We start from the raw sequence: 19,976 nt of genomic DNA, 5'->3' as shown, positions 1-19,976 counted from the left end.
TGTTGGAGCTGTGGCAGCAGAGATGAATGCCAGTGAAAGGCAGTGGAAGGTCAAATAAAAGCTGAAGAGGTATTTTAACTTTTTGCGGATTCAACCGTAAAACTCAAGTAGTCCTCTTTCCCTGCACGGACATACTTCATTTCTTGAACGTTTACTGTCTGACAGTATCCTTGTGGAAAAGAAATGAAGCAATGCAATGTTATATAAAATATATGTCTCTCCAATTCCATCACTTACTTTTCCCAAAATATCCTTTTATCCATTTGTCCAGTCTTCCTACTGGGGCAGAGCAGGGTAATTGAAATCACCCTGTGGTAGTCTCTTAACACTTGAGGCTAATGGCTGCTCTGGTCCCTGTCAGTCAATGAAGTGCCCTGCTGACTGTTTTTCTATCTGCTTTCTTCTCCTTAGTTTTAAATGAACAGGGAGGAATGACCTCCACGGCTAGGATTCCCTTTTTCTTACGATTTCCATTGTTGTGCAAGCTTAAAAAACTGGAGATATTAGTGTCAGGGCATATGTTAATAAAACACTAAACAAGCAGGATAAGAGCAGGAATAAAGAAAAGGATAATGATGAGATAATAGGTCTGTGCATATTTGGAAAGATGGTAGGATTTAAATTGGCAAGCATGACAATTGCAACCTTTAAATGATATTTAAGAGAGTGTGATTGTCCTTTAAGGTAATTATGTTAAATTCCGGAGACATTTAATTAGAAATAAGTCTTCTAGGCAAGGACAGCCAAAGGCAGTTTAAGTAATTCTACTCTAGTGCCATATCTCCAGCACCCTGGGCCATTCTTTTTCTTCTCATCTTTCATTTTCTTGCACTGCTTTGTCTTAAATAGTTCCAGCATCAGCAGAACAACCCCATGTTTCATTTACAGAATGATTCTTTGTGGCATCAACAAAACAAACAAACAAAAAGAAAGATCTTGATTTAATTTTGGGCATTTAAAGATTTCTTTGAACTTCCAGGGTGGAATAATTGCAGAGCATACAACAAGTTTGAAAAGTATAGATGAAGGTTCAAATATATACATACACTCAATTGAATCTTTTAAGAAGTGATGCTGAAGGTTCTACAGTGTCTTTTAACTAGACAAGGCCAAGACTGAGTAACTTCTCATTTATGACCATGATTGACTACAACTACAGGTAGTTTCTGTTTGTCAGCATAAAAATAATTTGTCTGACAGCACTGATGGGATGACCAACACTCAGAACAATGAGAACTAAAAAGGAGAATTGTAGAGGAAGAGACCAAGAAATCTCTCTTGGAGTCATTTCTAAGCAAGTGCAGTTTCCGGGAACATCAGTTCATTTCATGTAGCTACAAGTTATTCGGATGTGTAACCATTTTGCTAAGGTGTGGAAGGAGACCAAAACTGTCACACTTTAGAGGAAATTGTTCAAGAACAACCCAAAAACCCACCAAGACTTAAGCCTACGATAAACATAAACTACCATAAACTTGTGGAACACCGGCATCACTGTCCACAGTGAAGCAGGTTTCACATTGTCATGGACTGAAAAGCTGCCAACCGAGAAAGAAACCCGGGTTCCAGAATCAGCAACTTCAGACCTTACTGAAATTGGCAGCTGCTAACATAGACGAACTAAATGCCTTCTGGAGAAATATTTTATGGTCATCGGGACAAAGATTGAGCTATTTGGCCACAATGATAAGGAGAACACATGAACCTTTCTAACCTAAGAACATTGTACCAGCTGTTAAGCACGGTGGTGGTGGTGGTGGTATCATCATGCTCTGGGACTGTTTTTCTGTCAGTGGTATTAGCACAATGCACAAAGTGGACAGAATAATTAAGGAGGACTATCTCCAAATTCTTCAGATTAAACGGTAGACAGTTGAAACTTGGACACAACTGGGCGTTCCAACAAGACAATGACCTCAGACATGCATCAAAACGTTTTGAATGGATAAAGCAGGCAGACATTAAACTGTTGGAATAGCCTTCCCAAAGCCCCGACATCAACCCAAAAGAAAATTTTTGGACTACATTTATATGACAGATTGGTATCGATTCTGTCAAGAAGAGTGGTAAATCACTTGGCCAGAAGCATCTGGTTGAGGTGCAACTTGCTAAGGGGAATTTAACCAGATATTAATGGGGATGTATCTATATATTTGAGTCTATATATTCCCCTCTCGCCCCTGCGTGCAGTCTGCCCTTCAAGCTCAGGTCCTCTACCAGAGGCCTGGGAGCTTGAGGGTCCTGCGTAGTATATTAGCTGTTCCCAGGACTGCGCTCTTCTGGACAGAGATCTCCGATGTTGTTCCCGGGATCTGCTGGAGCCACTCGCCTAGTTTGGGAGTTACCACATCTAGCGATTACCACTGGGACCACTGTTATCTTCACCCTCCACATTTTCTCAAGCTCTTCTCTGAGTCCTTGATATTTCTCGAGCTTCTCGTGTTCCTTCTTCCTGATGTTGCTGTCATTTGGAACAGCTACATCTATCACTACGGCCGTCTTCTTCTGTTTGTCTACCACCACTATGTCCGGTTGGTTAGCCACCACCAGTTTGTCCGTCTGTATCTGGAAGTCCCACAGGATCTTAGCTCGGTCTCCCATTTTGACCTCAGGACTTCCAGGGCATATTCGGCACAGATGTTTCTGTATACTACGCTGGCCACTTGGTTATGGCATCAGGGGCATCTTCACACGGCCTGCACCTGAGGCTGGCTATCTATCTATCTATCTATCTATCTATCTATCTATCTATCTATCTATCTATCTATCTATCTATCTATCTATCTATCTATCTATCTATACTTGTAATCTTGTATGCATTACAAAAAGTCCAAAATAAAGTCAACTTGTATACCCAATTCTTGCTTTTAAAGTCATTAAAGATTTATGTTGCACAATCATCCCATCCTGTAAAAAAAAAGGGTTAAAAAAAGTCCAAAATTACCACGGCACCCATGCTCATAACGAGTGTATATAAACTTTGACCACACCTGTACGTACAATAATAAAGGATGGTTTATCTGGGAGAACTTGCAACCGTTGAGGCTGCTTCAGCTAGTAGCACCTTTTCACCTATGGCAAAAATTGATAAAAGCAAACAGCATGCTCCAAACGTAGTGTTGTGACAAGTGAGCTATTAAGTACACCTGTATTTTGTGCTACTGCGAAAAATTGTATCTAGCAGTTGTAGAGCTTCACAGAGTGCTGACCCTATTCTGTAAATGTCAATCCATTCCCAACAAGTGTGAGAAAACAACATGTCTGCGGGGTTGAAGGGCGTTTAGCATTACACAAATAATTTTTCTGTCATTCCACAAAACAAACAAATGGGCATTGTTTGAGAGCTCAGTTAAAGAGGCTGGGAATACTCGGTGAAAGCAAACAATGACACAGCACAGTGTGTTAAATAAAAAGAAAATGCTGAATGGGAATGGATTTTGTATGCAGAGCCTGGCAAGCTCCTATTTAAATGAGTTACTGGAAACCCTGAATCAGTATTTCACTGTGACTAACAGCCACAGTGGTCACTAGTTTCACTTTCTCCATTTACAAAAGTAAGTATGCTGGAAAAAACCATTAGTCTTTGTACTTTAATGCACTTTAATGCACTTAAGTAACAGTGCTTTCTGGATAAATGCATTTCTTAAATATCATTAAGTAATATGTGTAAGTTTAGGAAAACTGTAATCTATTCATGGTGGTGCTAACTGTATTTCTCAACAATAATATCACATGAAATACATTTTAATGTATGTGCATCTGTTCAGAAAAAACAGTTTAAATTACAATTTAGGTTCATTTTTATGGCAACTTTTGTGATATCAATGACTAAAAGACCATCGGCTCTGGCTATTCAATGCCTAAAGAATTTGCCGTTCTTGCCATACTGAACATAATGAGTCTTTTTGTGATGCTAGAAGCCAGCTGCAAGCCAATCCCTGATCTTGTTACAATGGAACATTCTTCGATTTGAGCTGGCCACTGAAGGTTTTATGCGCCTCGGTGCGGAGGTGAACCTGCTCCGGGCTTTTAGAACAGCTTCTGATTCGGACCTTTGTTTCAAAGTCTTTACAAAGCTTACTGTCTGGGCTCTGAGGTGGAGCTGCTTGGCAGGAGGCCTGTTCAACCCCTGAGCTCTGCACCGAGTTCTAAAGCGCAGCTACCTTTGATGAAGGCATGCAGGTTGTCAGGATGCCAACAGGCCTCAGCCATTACTGCAAATGCAAATTGCTCTAATGGAATCTATTCAAAGTCGCAGCAGAGCTCCATTTAAAAAGTAACACCATTAATATGCGCTCAAAGGAAAAAGTGTGCCTATAAATGGAATTATATAAAAATAAAATAATTTTTAGAATCTATTTGTCAAGTCATTTCTTAAATGCCAAACAGTGCAGTCCTCCTGGCTTCAGTAGCAGTATTAATATATTCACCCATCACTCACTGATCTTGCTTCTGCTTTTAAAGCTTGTTTTTTGCCATGAAGAACTCAAGTCAAAGAAAAATGTGATCAGAGTACTGCAAGTCAAGAACATGTTTGCTGTGGTCTGATTTTAGCTTTGACCTTGTGCAAACGTTTCAGCCAAACCTTAGCTTAATATGATTCCAAATAAAATGTGTGAATTCTTTAAAACATAAAGAGGGCAAAAATACTGATATGTAACAATGTATCCAAATTATTCGTTTGTGTATTCACAGAATCTTGCAGTATGCTGCTCACTAAATACAAAACGATGGGGTTTCCAAATATGTGGCCACTTATTTTCTCTAAAGGATAATGACAAAAAGGCCGGCTCTGTAGAGGACAAAAAGGAAATTTTAAGCTATTTAACTTCATTTGGATTTTAACAGGTGAATAGAATTGTGGGTTTAGTTTGAATTCTAAAAATTGGTTGGTACATAGGCAGGATTATGAATATGATCTTTGAAATTTTGATGTTTGAAAGAAAATGTGTTTTTATTTATTCATTTATTTTTACACACATGAGTTAATGGATAGTTGTACATATATTTATTTGTGTTACAGTTTTTCTCAGTCGCTTTGGTGCTTTTCTCAGATCAAAATGAAAATTCTCAAAAGCATTAGTGCAATCTCCACAACCTTTAGTCATTTGTGCACATCATAGTAGCAATTTCTCCTTCCTCTGAACAAATTGCAAATGCTCTTGGACATGTATCAGTTGCTTTCATACAATTCTCTGCCCTCGACAACATTATCATTTGCTTATGTCATGTCAGTCAAAATGAACTATACTTTTGGATGCTAAATAGTCGTTCCCAATAAAACCAATAGTCTTTATTTCATTGCTTGAGTCATTACATACAAAATTGTTGAACTAGTTTTCAAATGCCGTCAAGCAAATGTTATACCTTTTTGTCATTATTTTTTCCTGTCCCCGAAATTGAACAATTTCTCTCATGCCATAGTCCCTGAGAATGACAGGGGTGGAGGTCAACTCAACAAGTATGTTGTTGTTTGGGATAATGTCCCTTTTCACTACTCACATCTGGTCAGACAGTGGTTTGCAGCACATGACAGAATGCCTGTTGAATATCTCCCTCCCTACTCCCCATTCCTTAATCCGATAGAGGAGTTTTTGTCTGCCTGGAGGTGGAAGGTTTATTCACATGCACAAATGGCCCTGCTGGCAGCCATGGATGCAGCATGTGACGACATCACAGCAGAGTCATGCAGAGGGTGGATTCGCCACTCCAGGAGATACTTTCCTCGCTGCATTGCAAGGGATGATATCCGTTGTGATGTAGATGAGAATATGTGACCAGACAGACAGGGACGTCTGAATGTGCCAGAATGATTTACGTATGTTCAGTTACAATATGTACTGTTATATTGTTCACATTGTGCACCGCTCTACCAAAAGGGTGTTTCTCATGTTTATTCTAAATATGTGACTGTAGAGTATTTTTCTTTTGCACAATGTTGTAGAATTACAAACATCCTACACAGTAAAAATGTGAAACATACGTATTCAGTGTCTTGTACTCATTTACTTCCATAACTACAGGAATGTTTAACTTTACTGTAGATTTTACTGTACATGGCTGTGCAAAAAGTGTATAGTGCTGTCTTGAGCATTTTCAGGACGTGTCACCGAGTTCTGACCTTTTTTTGCACTGGAAGACACTGAGAGAATACTGTACACTGTCATAATGAAAACATTACAAAGCCATTTGATTATCTTGTTCATCAAGATGGTGTCAAGACTTCTCATTTTGATGACACTGACAGTTTCCTTGACATGAATACTGGATTATCAATTTTGAGCAAGTGACCTGCTTTTGCAGGTTATCCACTAGGTTTAGCAGTTTGCACTAATTGTTTTGAGAAATACACAAACTACTGTGGAAATGTTAATAGTGATGTGAGAAAAGCCCCAAAGCGACTGAGAAAAACTGTAAGAGAGGAAAGGTCTTGACTGTTGGATGGGATTTTCTCAAAGTCAGTGTACAGTGCCTAGAGTACCTGGAAGCTCTTTATCTCCTTTCATCCATCTGATGATGGCAGCAGGCTTACTGCTCATGGCAGTGCAGGTCATCTCTGTCTCGTTGCCCTCGCTCAGGACCTCATCCCGGGCCTCAATGATGGGGTTACCTGGAGGAACTATGACAGGACACACAAACAGAACTGTGTAAACACTGAGGCAATGCAGTACACCCTAAAAACCACAAGCTAAGAAGAAAACAGGACTGATATTAGAAGGCTTTTCTTTTAAAATTAGAATTAGAAAAGTGCAAAAATCTAATTCAGGAATTATCATTTGCAATACTGTGAACATGTTGGATGTCGTTTAAATAACTCATATTTTGCAGTTATTTATTCAATATATACTCACCAGCCACTTTATTAGATACAACTGTTCAACTAATAGCCAGCCAATCACACGACAGCATTTAGGCATGTAGACATGATTGGAATAACCTGCTGAGGTCCAAAGCAAACATCAGCATGGCATGGTTGCTGGTGTTTTAAAATCTACCAGATTTACTGGAATTTCTCTGCACAACGACCTCCAAGGGAACCAGAGAATGGTTCGTAAAAGATCAAATATCCAGCGAGTGGCAGTTCTCTGGGCCATTTTGTTGTCATAGGTCAGAGGACAACGGCCAGATTGCTTCAAGCTGACAGGAAAGCAAACGTAACTCAAACAACCACTTACTCGTAGCAACCACCTGTAGCAGATGGGCTACAGCAGCAGACACACTGGATGGCACACTAGGGGTCCTTTAGGGCCAGCTGACCATCATTTAAACACCACAGCCTACCTAAGTACTGTTGCTGTTCCATGTCCACGCCTTTATGACCATAGTGTGCCCATTTTCTGATGGCTGCTGATGGCTGCTTCTACCAGAATAACACGCCGTGTCACTAAATTCAAATCAACTCATGTTTCCTCCACAGTCAGTAGATCTCAGTCCAACAGAGCACGGCTGAGGTGAGGTGGAGCAGGAGATTTACATCATGGAAACGACAGCAACTGTGCGATGCTATCATGACAATATGGAACAAAGTTGCTGAGGAGTGTTTCCACCACTGAATAATTAAGACGGCTCTGAAGGCAAAATGGGTCCAACACAGTACTAGCAAGGTGTATCTAATGAAGTGGCCACTAAGTGTTTTTACAGTTACAGATGACAAATATTTTAAAAATCTGACAATCACAAACTTGAAACACTGAAAACATAAAACAATAAACACAAAGTTTAAAAAATGCATGTTGATGTCATATTATTATGTTCATATTTATCAGCTATTATCACAACAGCATTTATAGAGCAATATTGTTCAGTTATAGTTAAAAGTCCCAAGATTTGTTTCCAAAATATCCTAGTAAAGGTATGCCTACTTATAAAGTTGGGCTAGTCTCTAAATTTAAGGAAAACTTTGAAAATATTATTGAAAAAGTTATATTTTGTTTATTATTTGAACACCTTTCTCACTAAGCTCACCATAAAAAGCCTAAAACAATCTCACATCTCACACATCTATACAAATACATTAATGTGTTAAGACCTTGTGTAGACTAATTGCTGTTTAACTCACTTAATTCTAACAATAACACTGAGCGTTTGTCTGCACATGTATGTATATGTTTGTGCGCTTTGTTACTTAGCACTGTGATTTCAGCGTAGGCCTCCTGCGGGGGGTCTGTGTACAGCTGGCAAACATATCGACCCTCGTCTGACAGCGAGACATTAGACAGTGACACCCGCAGCTCGTTGTCTGAGAAGTTCACGAGCTGAAAGCGAGAGTCTTTCAGTGCTGAAAGAGAAAACACACACACACACACACACCACTTTATATTATTATTATTATAGTATATTCAAAAATGTAGACGTCTGCTTTATATGACTTTATGAAGTTAGTATTGTTCATGCAATTTAAAAGGGAAGTTGCATTCATGCTGCTGTTTGTCATTATTCAGGATTTAGTATTATAAAGGTATGTGATCCCATACTCCTTTAAGTGTGATTTGACCAGTAGTCTTCAAATGAGGCTTATAGCTAATAATGAGACATATTATTAGCTCGTGATTATTGTTACATGTTAAAAAAAGGATTTGCAGCATCCAATAGAGCAGGGTGTGAGACAAACATCCTGTTATTTCATTAAAGAAACAACAACATTAGATCATAATGTAAAATGTGCATTTTATTTCTTTTTGGCCTCAAAAGAATCTGTGTATAAAGCACAAAATACATCAAACTGTCCACTGCCTTAGGTCAACTCCACTAGAGCTGTAACTTCTTCCTGTGAAGAGCCACGACAGCAGACCATCTGCCTCCACCTCACTTTATCTCTAGCATCCTCTTGTGTTACATCGACCTTCTGCATCTCCTTCTTCACTACATCCACTCTGTGCTCTTCTTGTTTTCCTCCTTCCTGGCAGCTCCACCTCCAACATCCTTTCTCCAGTGTATCCACTATCCTTCCTCTGCACATGTTCAAATCATCTCCGTTTCCCCTCTCTAACTTTATTCCCAAACTGCTCAACCTGAGCTGTGCTTCTGATGGACTCCTTTCTAATCTCCAATGACAATCTTTAGACTTTCAGCTCTCCATCTTCACCTCCTGTGCCATCACCAAACCATACATCACAGTAAGACTCACTAACATCTTGTAAACCTTCCCTTTCACTCTTGCTACTTTTCATCTGCACCCACTCCACTCTGCCTGCACTCTTTCTCACCTCTCTTGAGCATCGTCCATCGCTTTAGATGGTTGACCCCAGGTATTTAAACTCATCCAGCTTCACTGATATACTAAATTCTAATGCTCTCCATTCGGGTCACTCCCAACAAAAATCTGGGCCTATAAAATTCTGCCACCTCCAGCTTTGTTAGCACCACCATCTCCAACTTATACCTCCAGTTTTTAAATACAGACTCAAACATGACAATTTAAGTGTGCTCCTTATGACAAATAGCAAGTGAGAAAGACTACTTACTATTTTAACTTTCTATAGCTTTTTGTCCATCATAAGCATGAGAAAAAAACATTATTAAAGAAGCCATTCATTTTTAATTTTACTTTACAAAAACAATACTGTAATAAAAACGACAGGACTTTGGCGTTTTCTGTTTCTTTTTCCTTTGTTAAGGCAGTAGGCGTAAATCTGGTAAAAAAAATATTTTAGAAATTTGAATTTATTTATATGGACAAATACGAGCCAGCCATTGTTGTTTTCACAACCTCAAACTGTACTCAAAGAGCTTTCACATGGGTAAAAAAAACCCTCAATATAATTAGTCAACAATCAATCACGGAGCTAAGTGTGCAACTCTGTAAAGCACTTTGTTACTCGCTTCTATTCAATCCAAAATGCAGTTTTGTTCACACATACTGTGGCTGTTAACAGCGTTGTTTGCATTAACACAAGCCTCATCCTTGGCCGTCCTTCAGTGAGCCTACACAGCAATTGAGAGCAGTTCCATAAATCCTGTCTCTTCTTCATCTGTAGTCACTTTCATCTTGCCTAACCTTGTTTGCCCACCTACCTAAGCACACTCTATCAGCTCTAATGTAGAATGACAACATGTGGTTAAGATGAAAGCCTACCCATACCCATCCCCTCTTCGATGTGCTGATAAACTCTGCTCTGACTGACAGCAACTCCAGGTTCTCTGCACTCTGCACTCTCTTAGATCTGTGTACTCATCCTCTGGCACTCTTTTTTTCTAACAGCTTAAAGTATTAAACACGGAGACTTCTGACACAAAACACCTCAAAACAGATATGAATAGACAGAAGAACCTCTGGGGTCCATTATAATTTTACACGGCTTCCGCGGCCATACGTTATCAGGATTTAAAGCTGAGAGGCATTGTAGACATGCAAAAAGCAAGAGGCTAAAACTGATTTTGTGCATCATTATTTGCATCAGATAGATTTAAAATAATATCACCAGGCTGACTAGAAAAAAAATCTGCATCCAAATATGCATCTGTGCTCTTCTTTGGCCGAAAAAGAAAGCCTAAAAACGCTGGCCATGATGTTGGATGATCTGAACAAGAGATCACTAAGATGCTGCTGTTATCCCGGTACTTCTCTTAGTCTTTGATTATTCTGCCAGAAAATCCTGCTCACAACACTACAACAAATTGCTAAGAAGCAGTGCAAACAATCCAGAAAAGATTTAATGATGCTGTGTTAAAGTGTGGCATACAAGAAAGTTATTTTCCATAAAAGCTCTTATTTCATCTGAATACATATTCCTCACCTTTTCCAAAGAGAAAGAAAAAAAAAAACAGGCAACTTATATGCTTGGTTCCATTAGCGCAGCTATTAGTTTCTTTTGTCTAACTACAATGAAACCCTTATTCTAGGAGATGAATAATGTGCCCCTAATTAGTGTTGCTCATTCAAACGCCTTGTTAGCCCTCATTAAAATGAGAGGTCAGCATCTAATCCTAATGATTTAATTGAATTAAATGTTCCCAGATTCAAACACACCCATGCTACAATACAGAGATGCAAAGAAGAAAAAAAACACCTGGAAAGGCTCTAATAAGCAAAACTGTTACTGACGAGACATGTTCTTCCTTTTTAAAGAAGCGACTTTTGTATTAACAGCCAATGTTTTGTGTTTCAAAGAGAAGGATAGTCAGTGTAATCCAGCATGCAAATATTTATGGCACTGTAATGTATCTCACTGAGGAAACACAACAATTTATTTGTTAAAGGAGCTTAGAATAATCCAAAAAACCTGTAAAAAGGTTTCTGGAGGTCACTAAAAAACAAAATAGAATTTGAAGAAGTGTTAAATCTTAAGAGGATATAAAACACAACATCATCAGTATAAACCTGGATTTTGCTGTATGGAGGAGCAGTAGTTCAATGTCCAAATGACAACAGAGTGGCTCTCATTTTTCTTAGAAACTAAAATTAGGTAAAAAAGAAAAAATCTGCTAATTCGTTGTTTTTACATTTATCAGGCCCCAATCAGCCCAAATATCAAAGAGAAATTAAAAATGCATGCCGTGGAAGAGTTCAGGTCTTAGGACGTTAATGTTAAACTCGTTGGGGGGCTGCTCAGATGGATCAGTCTTACCCACACGTGATGTTATTTTCTGTGATTACACGTGTATGACATGGGAGAAAAAAATGCAAACAAATCAATTTTGTCAATCTTTATACTGGCTGCAAACTGTAGCTCAAATCGTAGAAAGAGGGTCAGAAAGCACAACACCAATCCATCTGACCAAATAAGAGGTGCTAGTAATTAGCCATGAAACAAAAACACGTCATCAGAAAATGTTATATATCCTGCAACGACACAATAAAACCCAGCCATAAACATATATGCCTGGGTTCAGAAATGCACCATCAAGCAACCCAAGCTTAGCTAAAACCCTAAACATCTTATGCTGTGGATACTTTGAAACATCCATAAATTAATGAAAAATCTGGTGCGTCAACAATTTAAAAAACCCGTGCCAATCAGATATAATCCATTCCATAAAAGCATTTCTCAAAGATCTCTTAATCCTCTTATGTGTCACTTCTAACTAAGGCGTTGCCGTGTAAGCATGAACTGAATAAATACTTTCTAAAAAATAATGAAAAGAAAAATGGAGGCACTTTGGCAAGGACAGCTCCCCATGCTCAAGGTTTGGGACAACAATACTGCAGGCTCAAAGAGATGCAAGGGCATATGACGGAGAACAGCCTGGTTAACACAGCAGGACTGAACACAGTGGTACATTTCAGGAAAAAAAACATAAGACAAGGCAAGCCAAGAAACGCTGCAGACGGTCCTTTTATTGTAACATCACAGCAAACTGGAATACATATTTCACTTTTCTTTGTGTACCAGGCAGAAAAGAGAGTGACCTTTTATCTTCATGCTCTTTTTGTCCCCTTCTCCTTCTCTTGTTCTATCATATCTGATAGCATAGCAGGGACATCACAGATGCCCGACAAAGGTAATTGATAGTCAGGTCTTTGGATAAGAGATGTCTGTCCAGACCCTGAAAGGCTGTAAATTATCTGATGTATCTGTTTTTGCAGTTTATGGTGATTGAGCTAATTTAAAAGCAGTGATAAGATTGTACAGTAGAGCTGTCCTGAAGTTTAGCCAAGGAGACTTTAAGAGGAAGCTGACTTTCCACCTCCCTCTTAAGAGTCGCTGAGTGCAGTGCCACTGGGCATGCTAATTAGAGCTAACTAACAGCATGGTGGCTTTAATGAATCCCATTCATTAGTATGTTGTCACCACTTTAAGTTTATTTTATAGCAATATGAAAAACTAGGCTATTGTCTTCTGACTTGGCCTGTGGGGACGGCAGCCAATATGTTGGGGCTTCTGGTATAAACTGACATCCTGTTCAATTAGCCGGCCAGATTTAGAAATCTAAACGAGTGAAATATTTGTACCAATTTCAGTCAATCATCACTGATGACCCTAAACTTAGGCTATAAGAACACAAATAAAGTACATCATCATTCTAATGGACACATATCAAAAAATGATTTTTTTAGCAGGATGTGAACTCAGAAAACACAGCTTTGTTGCTGGAAAAAAGCAAAACGGTACAAAACTAAACTGGGAAATTCTAATGACCATTCACACGGGGAAACACAGGGAGAGTCGCACAGCTATGAGGGAGGACACGACACATAACTGAGGGAGATGCGGACATAAATACACAGAAGGATCATGAGGGAAGCGAGAACACACGGGGAGCACAGCTGACACGAATAACCATGATGAGACAGTGGAAGAGCAAACACAAGATGAAACACACTGACGGGAGACTATCAGAGTAAAACAGGAAGTACACAGAGACGCAGACTGGAGGGAGAGAGAGGACACGACGAGCTGGGGAACGTAGATAAACAAGACGGAATAAAACACAAGGGGGGGGAACGATGCACATGAGCTCACAGCACCGACACACAGAGGGCAAAGACACAAGGGGGAAACTGCTAAATAACCAAGGAACTAAACAGGATAACTAGAATATAGAATAAACTTAAGACTAACAAAGTGAACTTATACATAAATCATAATACAAATACAAAATGACACAAACACAGGAAAATGCAAAACACTGTCGAATGACCCGGGACAAAAATGGCTCACATGCACCGATGTCTTCAAGGTCAACTTCATGGGTGAAAATGGACAAAAAGCCTTATTGCTTAGAAACTATGACTCCTACAAGCATGATGTGTACTGTCAACACATAGAAAATACCATATATGTGTATTTAAAATATCATGCCACAATTGACCTTTGACCTCTTCTTTGCGGTCAAATCAGATCAAACTTGAATAAAACACATTTTATCTTTAAAACTATGCTTAAAACTCGACTGACTTTCTTTATAAAGGCAATAATTAGTAAATGATCCTGGTATATGGGGATTCTAAATATCACATTTAGTGAAACCCAAATATCATGTCACATTTGACCTCTGACCTCCATTTCACATCTGGCTTTCTTTCGAAAAAAAAATTGGTATATCTTTAAAGTATATGTTTTTGGTGTTTTTTAAACCTAATAAGGAGTTAAATCTTTCCTGCACGCAACCAGTCTCCTCAATTCCAAGTGACGGATATCACTTGGTGTACAAACTAACAACAAGAAGTAACCAGAAACCTCATAGCACCACTTCTCATTAGAGATCATGTTTACATTACTGTTAGTGGGATCCCCTCTCCACTCCGCATAAAGGGAAACTAGTAAAAAGAAAGAGCAGTGTAAATGGTGAGTGCTAAAGCAATAAACAATGCTGCATCGGTGCAATGTAAAGGCAAAATTGATAGATTTATAGGTAGGTGAACTGAGCAGTCTTTGAGGGAGCCAAATTGATAGGTCGCCCCCGAAATCACTCTTCTCCAAACTGCTATTTAAAAACGCTTTTGTAACTCCCCACCACATAGCGAAGCAAAACACCACTCTTCAGCTGTACTTTGGATTTTGTCGTCATCTTTTACGGTGCAGACACAGGCTTTGCTTCGTGGACGCCGTGCAGAGGAGGAATAATTAGAATAACTTTCAACCTACATGTGGAACACGAGTACTGGAAGATAGAGTTGAAAAAGTCTGAGCTTGTTTCATAATGTCCGTATAAGACCCCATACTGCTGAAACTCATATTACCATTCAGCACTTATACTTTCTAAGTGCTAAATGTACTGTGCCATACATGCACAGTACATTTAGCACTTATTTTAACCTGAACAAGACAAAGTGCCTCTCATACGCTGATGGTGATGGAGAACTTGATGTTATTCAAGGACATATGGGAAGGGATTTCGAATGTTTTTACAATGCGTCATCGTCTTAACTGTTGTTGCCACAAAAGTTGACTTTTCAAGAAAACATATGCATGTGATGAAGCTAACCACTGACGCTTTTCTGGGGTTTTGTTTTCAGGCTGAAACACCAGGCAGGGATTTTCAGTAGATTTTGTTCTGGATACTGATCACAAACCTGCCCTTTTTCTATGCAGGGATGAATATACATTTAAAGGCAAGCTTCTTGTACAATCAGAAGAATCGGTAAGCTGAGGAATGGTCTGACCTAAGACCCCTGCTGTGATATTCTTTGGATCTGTCTTGTTTTCTGGTTTTGAATTTGCTGGTGAGTAATTTGAGCTGGGATTCTGCAGAGGTTTTATGATTACTGCAAGATTTTATAGTTCTTATTTCTGTGTTTGTTGTATTTTTGGGTTCCTGCTTTGATTTCTGTGTTCTAATAGACCGCAAGCTTCATTTGCTGTGACATACTTGAGCCTTTGATTTCTGTTTTACCTTACAGTTATTCTAATGACGAGTTCCACTTTGCATCCTGTGTTTTGGTCCATGGTTTGGTATCTGTTAGTAGTAGCTCAAGTTCCCTCCATGTCTATCTATGATTGTGTTTGTCCTTCAGTGTTTCCTTGACTCATATTCAGTGTATTTCCTGTTGGATTGTTTACATACATCATGCCTGTATCCAACTTTTCATTTTTGCTTTATTTTGAAGGTTTGCTGTGAGTCTCCCCGGATTGTCTTCACCTGTGTGTGATTACTCTCTCCTGTGTCTCATTACCCTCCCGTTGGGCATTCTAATCAGCCCTCTTCTCCTTACTCTTTGTCACAGTGTCTGTGCACAGTGTTTGTTCCCTGTTTCCAGCCCTGCGTTATTCCTCGCTCCTTTTTGAATTATTGTTTATTCACCTTCTGGACTTTGTTATTTTGGACTTTCTGCTATAGCCTAGATTAAAGGCTCAACCTTTGTGGATGAGAGTTGGCCTCCTGAGTCCTGCATCTTGCACTCCTCATATTATGACACCTACAGTGTAAAGTGATGAATGGACTCTGGTGACCTCAGAGTCTGTTTTGCTGCTATATCTCTATTGTCTACTTGCATGTACAGAAACATAAACAGCCATAGGCAAAGAATTGCTAATATGTGCATTTACATTGTTAACAACTGAACCATGACACTAGCTTTTGAGATGGTTATCTTCAGTTATTAAAACGTAAAAAATTCATGTTTTATATTTATTACAAACAACCAGCAAATTATATTCAAATAGGGGAAAAGTGAAAAAAGTCTGTAAAAGGTCATCCCTCACGCAGCCGTGATCTCTGCTTTCTGCTACGCTTCAATGCAAAGATAAAATTAGAGTGGATGAGACTTAAAGAAACTTTAATACAAAGCAGTAGAAGACTGGGCTGTACATATCTTCTGCCGCCTCTTTCTCCCCTCTTCACCTCTGCTGACTGCGTGATTTTAATTCATCTTGCTTTTTCTTTCCCCTCTCTTGATTAATCTTCATTCTTTTGCTGCATTTCATTTGAATAGTTTTTCTTCTCCAGCCTTTGCCGAGGATGACTCCCATCCAGAGAGAGCGGGAGATGATGAGTGTGCCTCGCCTAAGTGGCTGCAATCAATTGTGATTAGTGGCTGCTGCTACTTTTTGAGAGGAGCACATCAAAGTTTTATTATTGGGTGTCAGAGTGGGCGAGACGGGGTGGGGCGGGGGTAATTACACTCTTATACCCAGCCTCCTCACCACTCTAGGAGGTGAAGTCCATGCTTTCTAGCTTTTGTCACCACCTAAATCCAGTCTATTACTTCAGTCATTGTTAACAGTCATAGTCTCGCTGTGACGCCGCTGACCTTATTCTTATTTTCAGTTTACTAATATATTTATGCTTTTAAATTCATTGGTATCGTCTTTTCTTTACCTCAAAATCATGTAAAGCAGCGGTCCCCAACCCCCGGGCCACGGACAGGTACCGGTCCGTGAGTCATTTGGTACCAGGCCGCGAGAGTGAGACTCGGGTGTGAAATGTATGGTTTTCATGGTTTTTAGCGGTTTTTAGCGTTATTTTGTTATCGTTTTATCGTTAACTCGGTTTTCCTGGGTCTTTTCACGTGTGTTATGAATAAATCGTATTTTTTTCGTTACCGGTACTAGTTTTATGTTGTTATATTTATCCGCGACACCTTAAAGGCCGGTCCGTGAAAATATTGTCGGGCACAAACCGGTCCGTGGCGCTGATGTAAAGAACTTTAGTAACGTCTGCTTTTAGAGGACGCTGCTTTTCAGTGGCACTAAAATATTTCTTCCCATCAAGCTAAAAATTCCAGCTCTGTTCCCGTTTATAACACTCTTCTTTATATCTGTTTACACAAACCACAGTTTTATTTATGCTAAAAAGTTAAATACTTAGCCGGCAGTTATTTGCTAGCATACCTAAAGATTGAAACATTATGTTTATTATTAACAAAAAAGAAACACAGTTTGGTCCATTAATATTTGGATAGAGACACCTTTTTTTTAATCATTTTGGTTCTGTACATTAGCACAATTTTTTTTAAATGAAATAAGTTGAATGGCAGACTTTCAGCTTTAATTAAGTGGGTTAAATTGTGAGCATTTTTTAAACACAATCCCTTCATTTGAGGCGCTCAAAAGTAATTGGATAAATGAAATAACTGAAAATAAAATGTTAATTTCTAATACTTAGCTGAAAACCCTTTACTGCCAATGACAGCCTGAAGTCTTGAACGCATGGACATTACCAGATGCTGGGTTTCCTCCTTTGTAATGCTCTGACAGGCCTTTACTGCAGTGGCTTTTAGTTACTGTTTGTTTCTGGGCCTTTCCGTCCAGAGTTTAATCTTCAACAAGTGAAATGCATGCTCAGTTGGGTTAAGATCAGGTGACCAACAGGTGACCATTCAAGATTATTCCACTTCTTTGCTTTGATAAGATCCTGGGTTGCTTTGGCTGTATGTTTTTGGGTCATTGTCTATCTGCATGTAGCAGGATTTGAACAGACAGTATGTCTCTGAACACCTCCGACTTCAGTCGGCTGCTTCTGTCCTGAGTCCCATCATCAATAAACACTAGTGTCCCAGCCATGCACGCCCAAGCCATTGCATGTGTTTTACACATGATGCGGTATGTTTTGGATCATGAGCTGTTCCACAGCTTCTCCGTACTTTTTTTCTTGCCATCATTCTGGTAGATGTTGGTTTCTTCTGTCCAAAGAATGTTTTTCCAGAACAGTGCTAAAAACATCCATCTAAAAAAGCCAGCAGCAAGTCCAATCTAACGTTTCTATTCTTGAGCCTTATGAGTGGCTCGCATTGTGCAGTGAACCCTCTCTATTTACTTTCATGCAGTCTTCTCTTTATGGTAGACTGGGGTATTGATACGTCTACCCTCCTGGACAGTGTTGTTCACTTGGTTGGCTGCTTTTAAGGGATTTCACTTCATCATGGAAATAAATCTGCGATCATCCACCATTGTTGTCTTCCGAGGACGTCCAGTTCTTTTTGCTTTAATGAGTTCATCAGCACTTTCTTTCTTTCTTTCTTTCTTTCTTTCTTTCTTTCTTTCTCAGGATTTACTAAACTGTAGATTTTGCCTATCCTACATTTGTATCAGTATCTTGGATAGATTTTTCTCTTTTCACAGCTTAAGGGTGGCTTGTTTCACATGTGGTCAAAGAGCTCCTTTGGCTGCACTTGTCTGTTCACAGCAAAATGTTCCAAATGCAAAGACAACCCTTCAGATGTACCTGTACCTGGTCTTGTAAATGACTAGCTTAATTATACATTTCATTTATTTTTTTTATTTCTTTAACCACTTAATGGGAAAACTGGCTGAAATTACCGCACCAGCCTCACTTAAAATGTGGAGTATCAATATTGTAAACAGATTTTTTTGGGAATGCCCCAAATTATTCAGTCTCTCGTGTCTAAAAAGAAACCCACCTTGCAACATGTTCATTCTAAGAGAAAGACAGCAATGCACGTATAATGATCTCCTCATATTTGAAGACAGATGCACTTTGTGAAGAGCTGTTTAAAAAACTTCAGTGTTGAAAGACTTGTGAGGCAGCTCGTCTCGGCTGGACTCCATCCATCTGTGTCTCCTTGAAATTAACACTCTAAATGTATTTCTGTCAAAGATTAATATAATGAGTTACTTTTTCTTAACCCTGGCAACACTAACCTGTATTTTGGAGAAAAGAAGCAAAACTGACTTTTTGTGTGAAAAAAATCGTTTTTGTTTAGGATTTTATCCCTGATTGCCAAGACTCGAACTAGAACTTGCCTAGAACTAGAGTCAGGGTTAGGGCTGGGCTGTCACGTCTTAAGCAAATGTTGACCATTCTGAAGCAGAGCGAGGTCTTACTGTCAACTGAAGGACATCTTTTACAAACAGCAGTATCTGATTCTCTAGGAATTAGACTGGGTTGAAATAACAAGGTTATTAGTTTGGACTGAGATGAACAGTGGTATCTGTATACATAGTTATTTGTCAGTTGTACTGCATGTGCTCAGAAGAGGCTCTATACTGTAGCGTACACGTCTGCCTAATGAGCAAAAGCTCCCTGGTTTTATCCCGGGAAAAGACACAAATCCCTTTGGGGTTGTGTCAGGAAGGGCCTCAGGCATAAGAAGAAAATCAAACAAGCCGAGCTGCCTGTTGCGATGACCCCTTGTGAATAAAGGAGCAGCCGAATGTAGCTTTCTACTGTATATTTTTAGCACACCAAACAAAACTGCGTATCACATGGGTCAGTATCACTAATGTGCTAAATGGTTACAAATCTACCCGTTAAAGAAGAATGAAAAAAAACCCCAGAATGTGTAATTTAAATATAACGAAAAGTTTATATTTAAGATCCATCTGCAAATAAAGTTACAGTACATTTCATTGAACTGATTTCCTCCAATTCTGTATGTCCACCTTTCTGCATAAGGACTGAATTGATCCTCCTGGTCATAACTGACACGAGTTCTGCTGAAAAATCTGTGAAGTGTTGCCATTTCTCGCAGACTTCACCTCTCAGCTGCATTTTACTGGAGGGGTTTTGTTACTCTTGCTTCCACCTAAAAAGAACTCAAAGGTGTTGTTTTGGACTCTAAAATAAAAAGAAACAAACAGTAATGGTAATCTGTATTTATGTTATGTAAGAGTAACAGTAAGGTAACACATAAT

General features: G+C 39.2%; 1 protein-coding gene across 6 annotated transcripts in view; it reads right to left on the bottom strand.

Moving 5' to 3' along the window:
- The window catches only part of cadm1a (cell adhesion molecule 1a), a 479,728-nt gene that overhangs the window by 96,665 nt on the left and 363,087 nt on the right, over nucleotides 1-19,976 (bottom strand). For all 6 annotated transcript variants that reach the window (XM_086309422.1, XM_086309421.1, XM_086309424.1 and 3 more), the window contains 2 exons: nucleotides 8,126-8,278; nucleotides 6,482-6,619 (listed from right to left, as the gene is read on the bottom strand). In XM_086309422.1, the coding sequence (XP_086165548.1) occupies nucleotides 6,482-6,619; nucleotides 8,126-8,278 (291 nt within the window). The remainder of the gene's footprint in view (nucleotides 1-6,481; nucleotides 6,620-8,125; nucleotides 8,279-19,976) is intronic.

Source organism: Aulonocara sp. 'chitande type north' Nkhata Bay, linkage group LG10 (assembly GCF_057382095.1).
Source record: "Aulonocara sp. 'chitande type north' Nkhata Bay isolate Kocher_YH1m ecotype deep benthic linkage group LG10, A_spYH_male_GT1.1, whole genome shotgun sequence".
Classification (NCBI taxonomy): Eukaryota; Metazoa; Chordata; class Actinopteri; order Cichliformes; family Cichlidae; genus Aulonocara; species Aulonocara sp. 'chitande type north' Nkhata Bay.
This window is presented reverse-complemented; position numbering and strand designations above follow the sequence as displayed.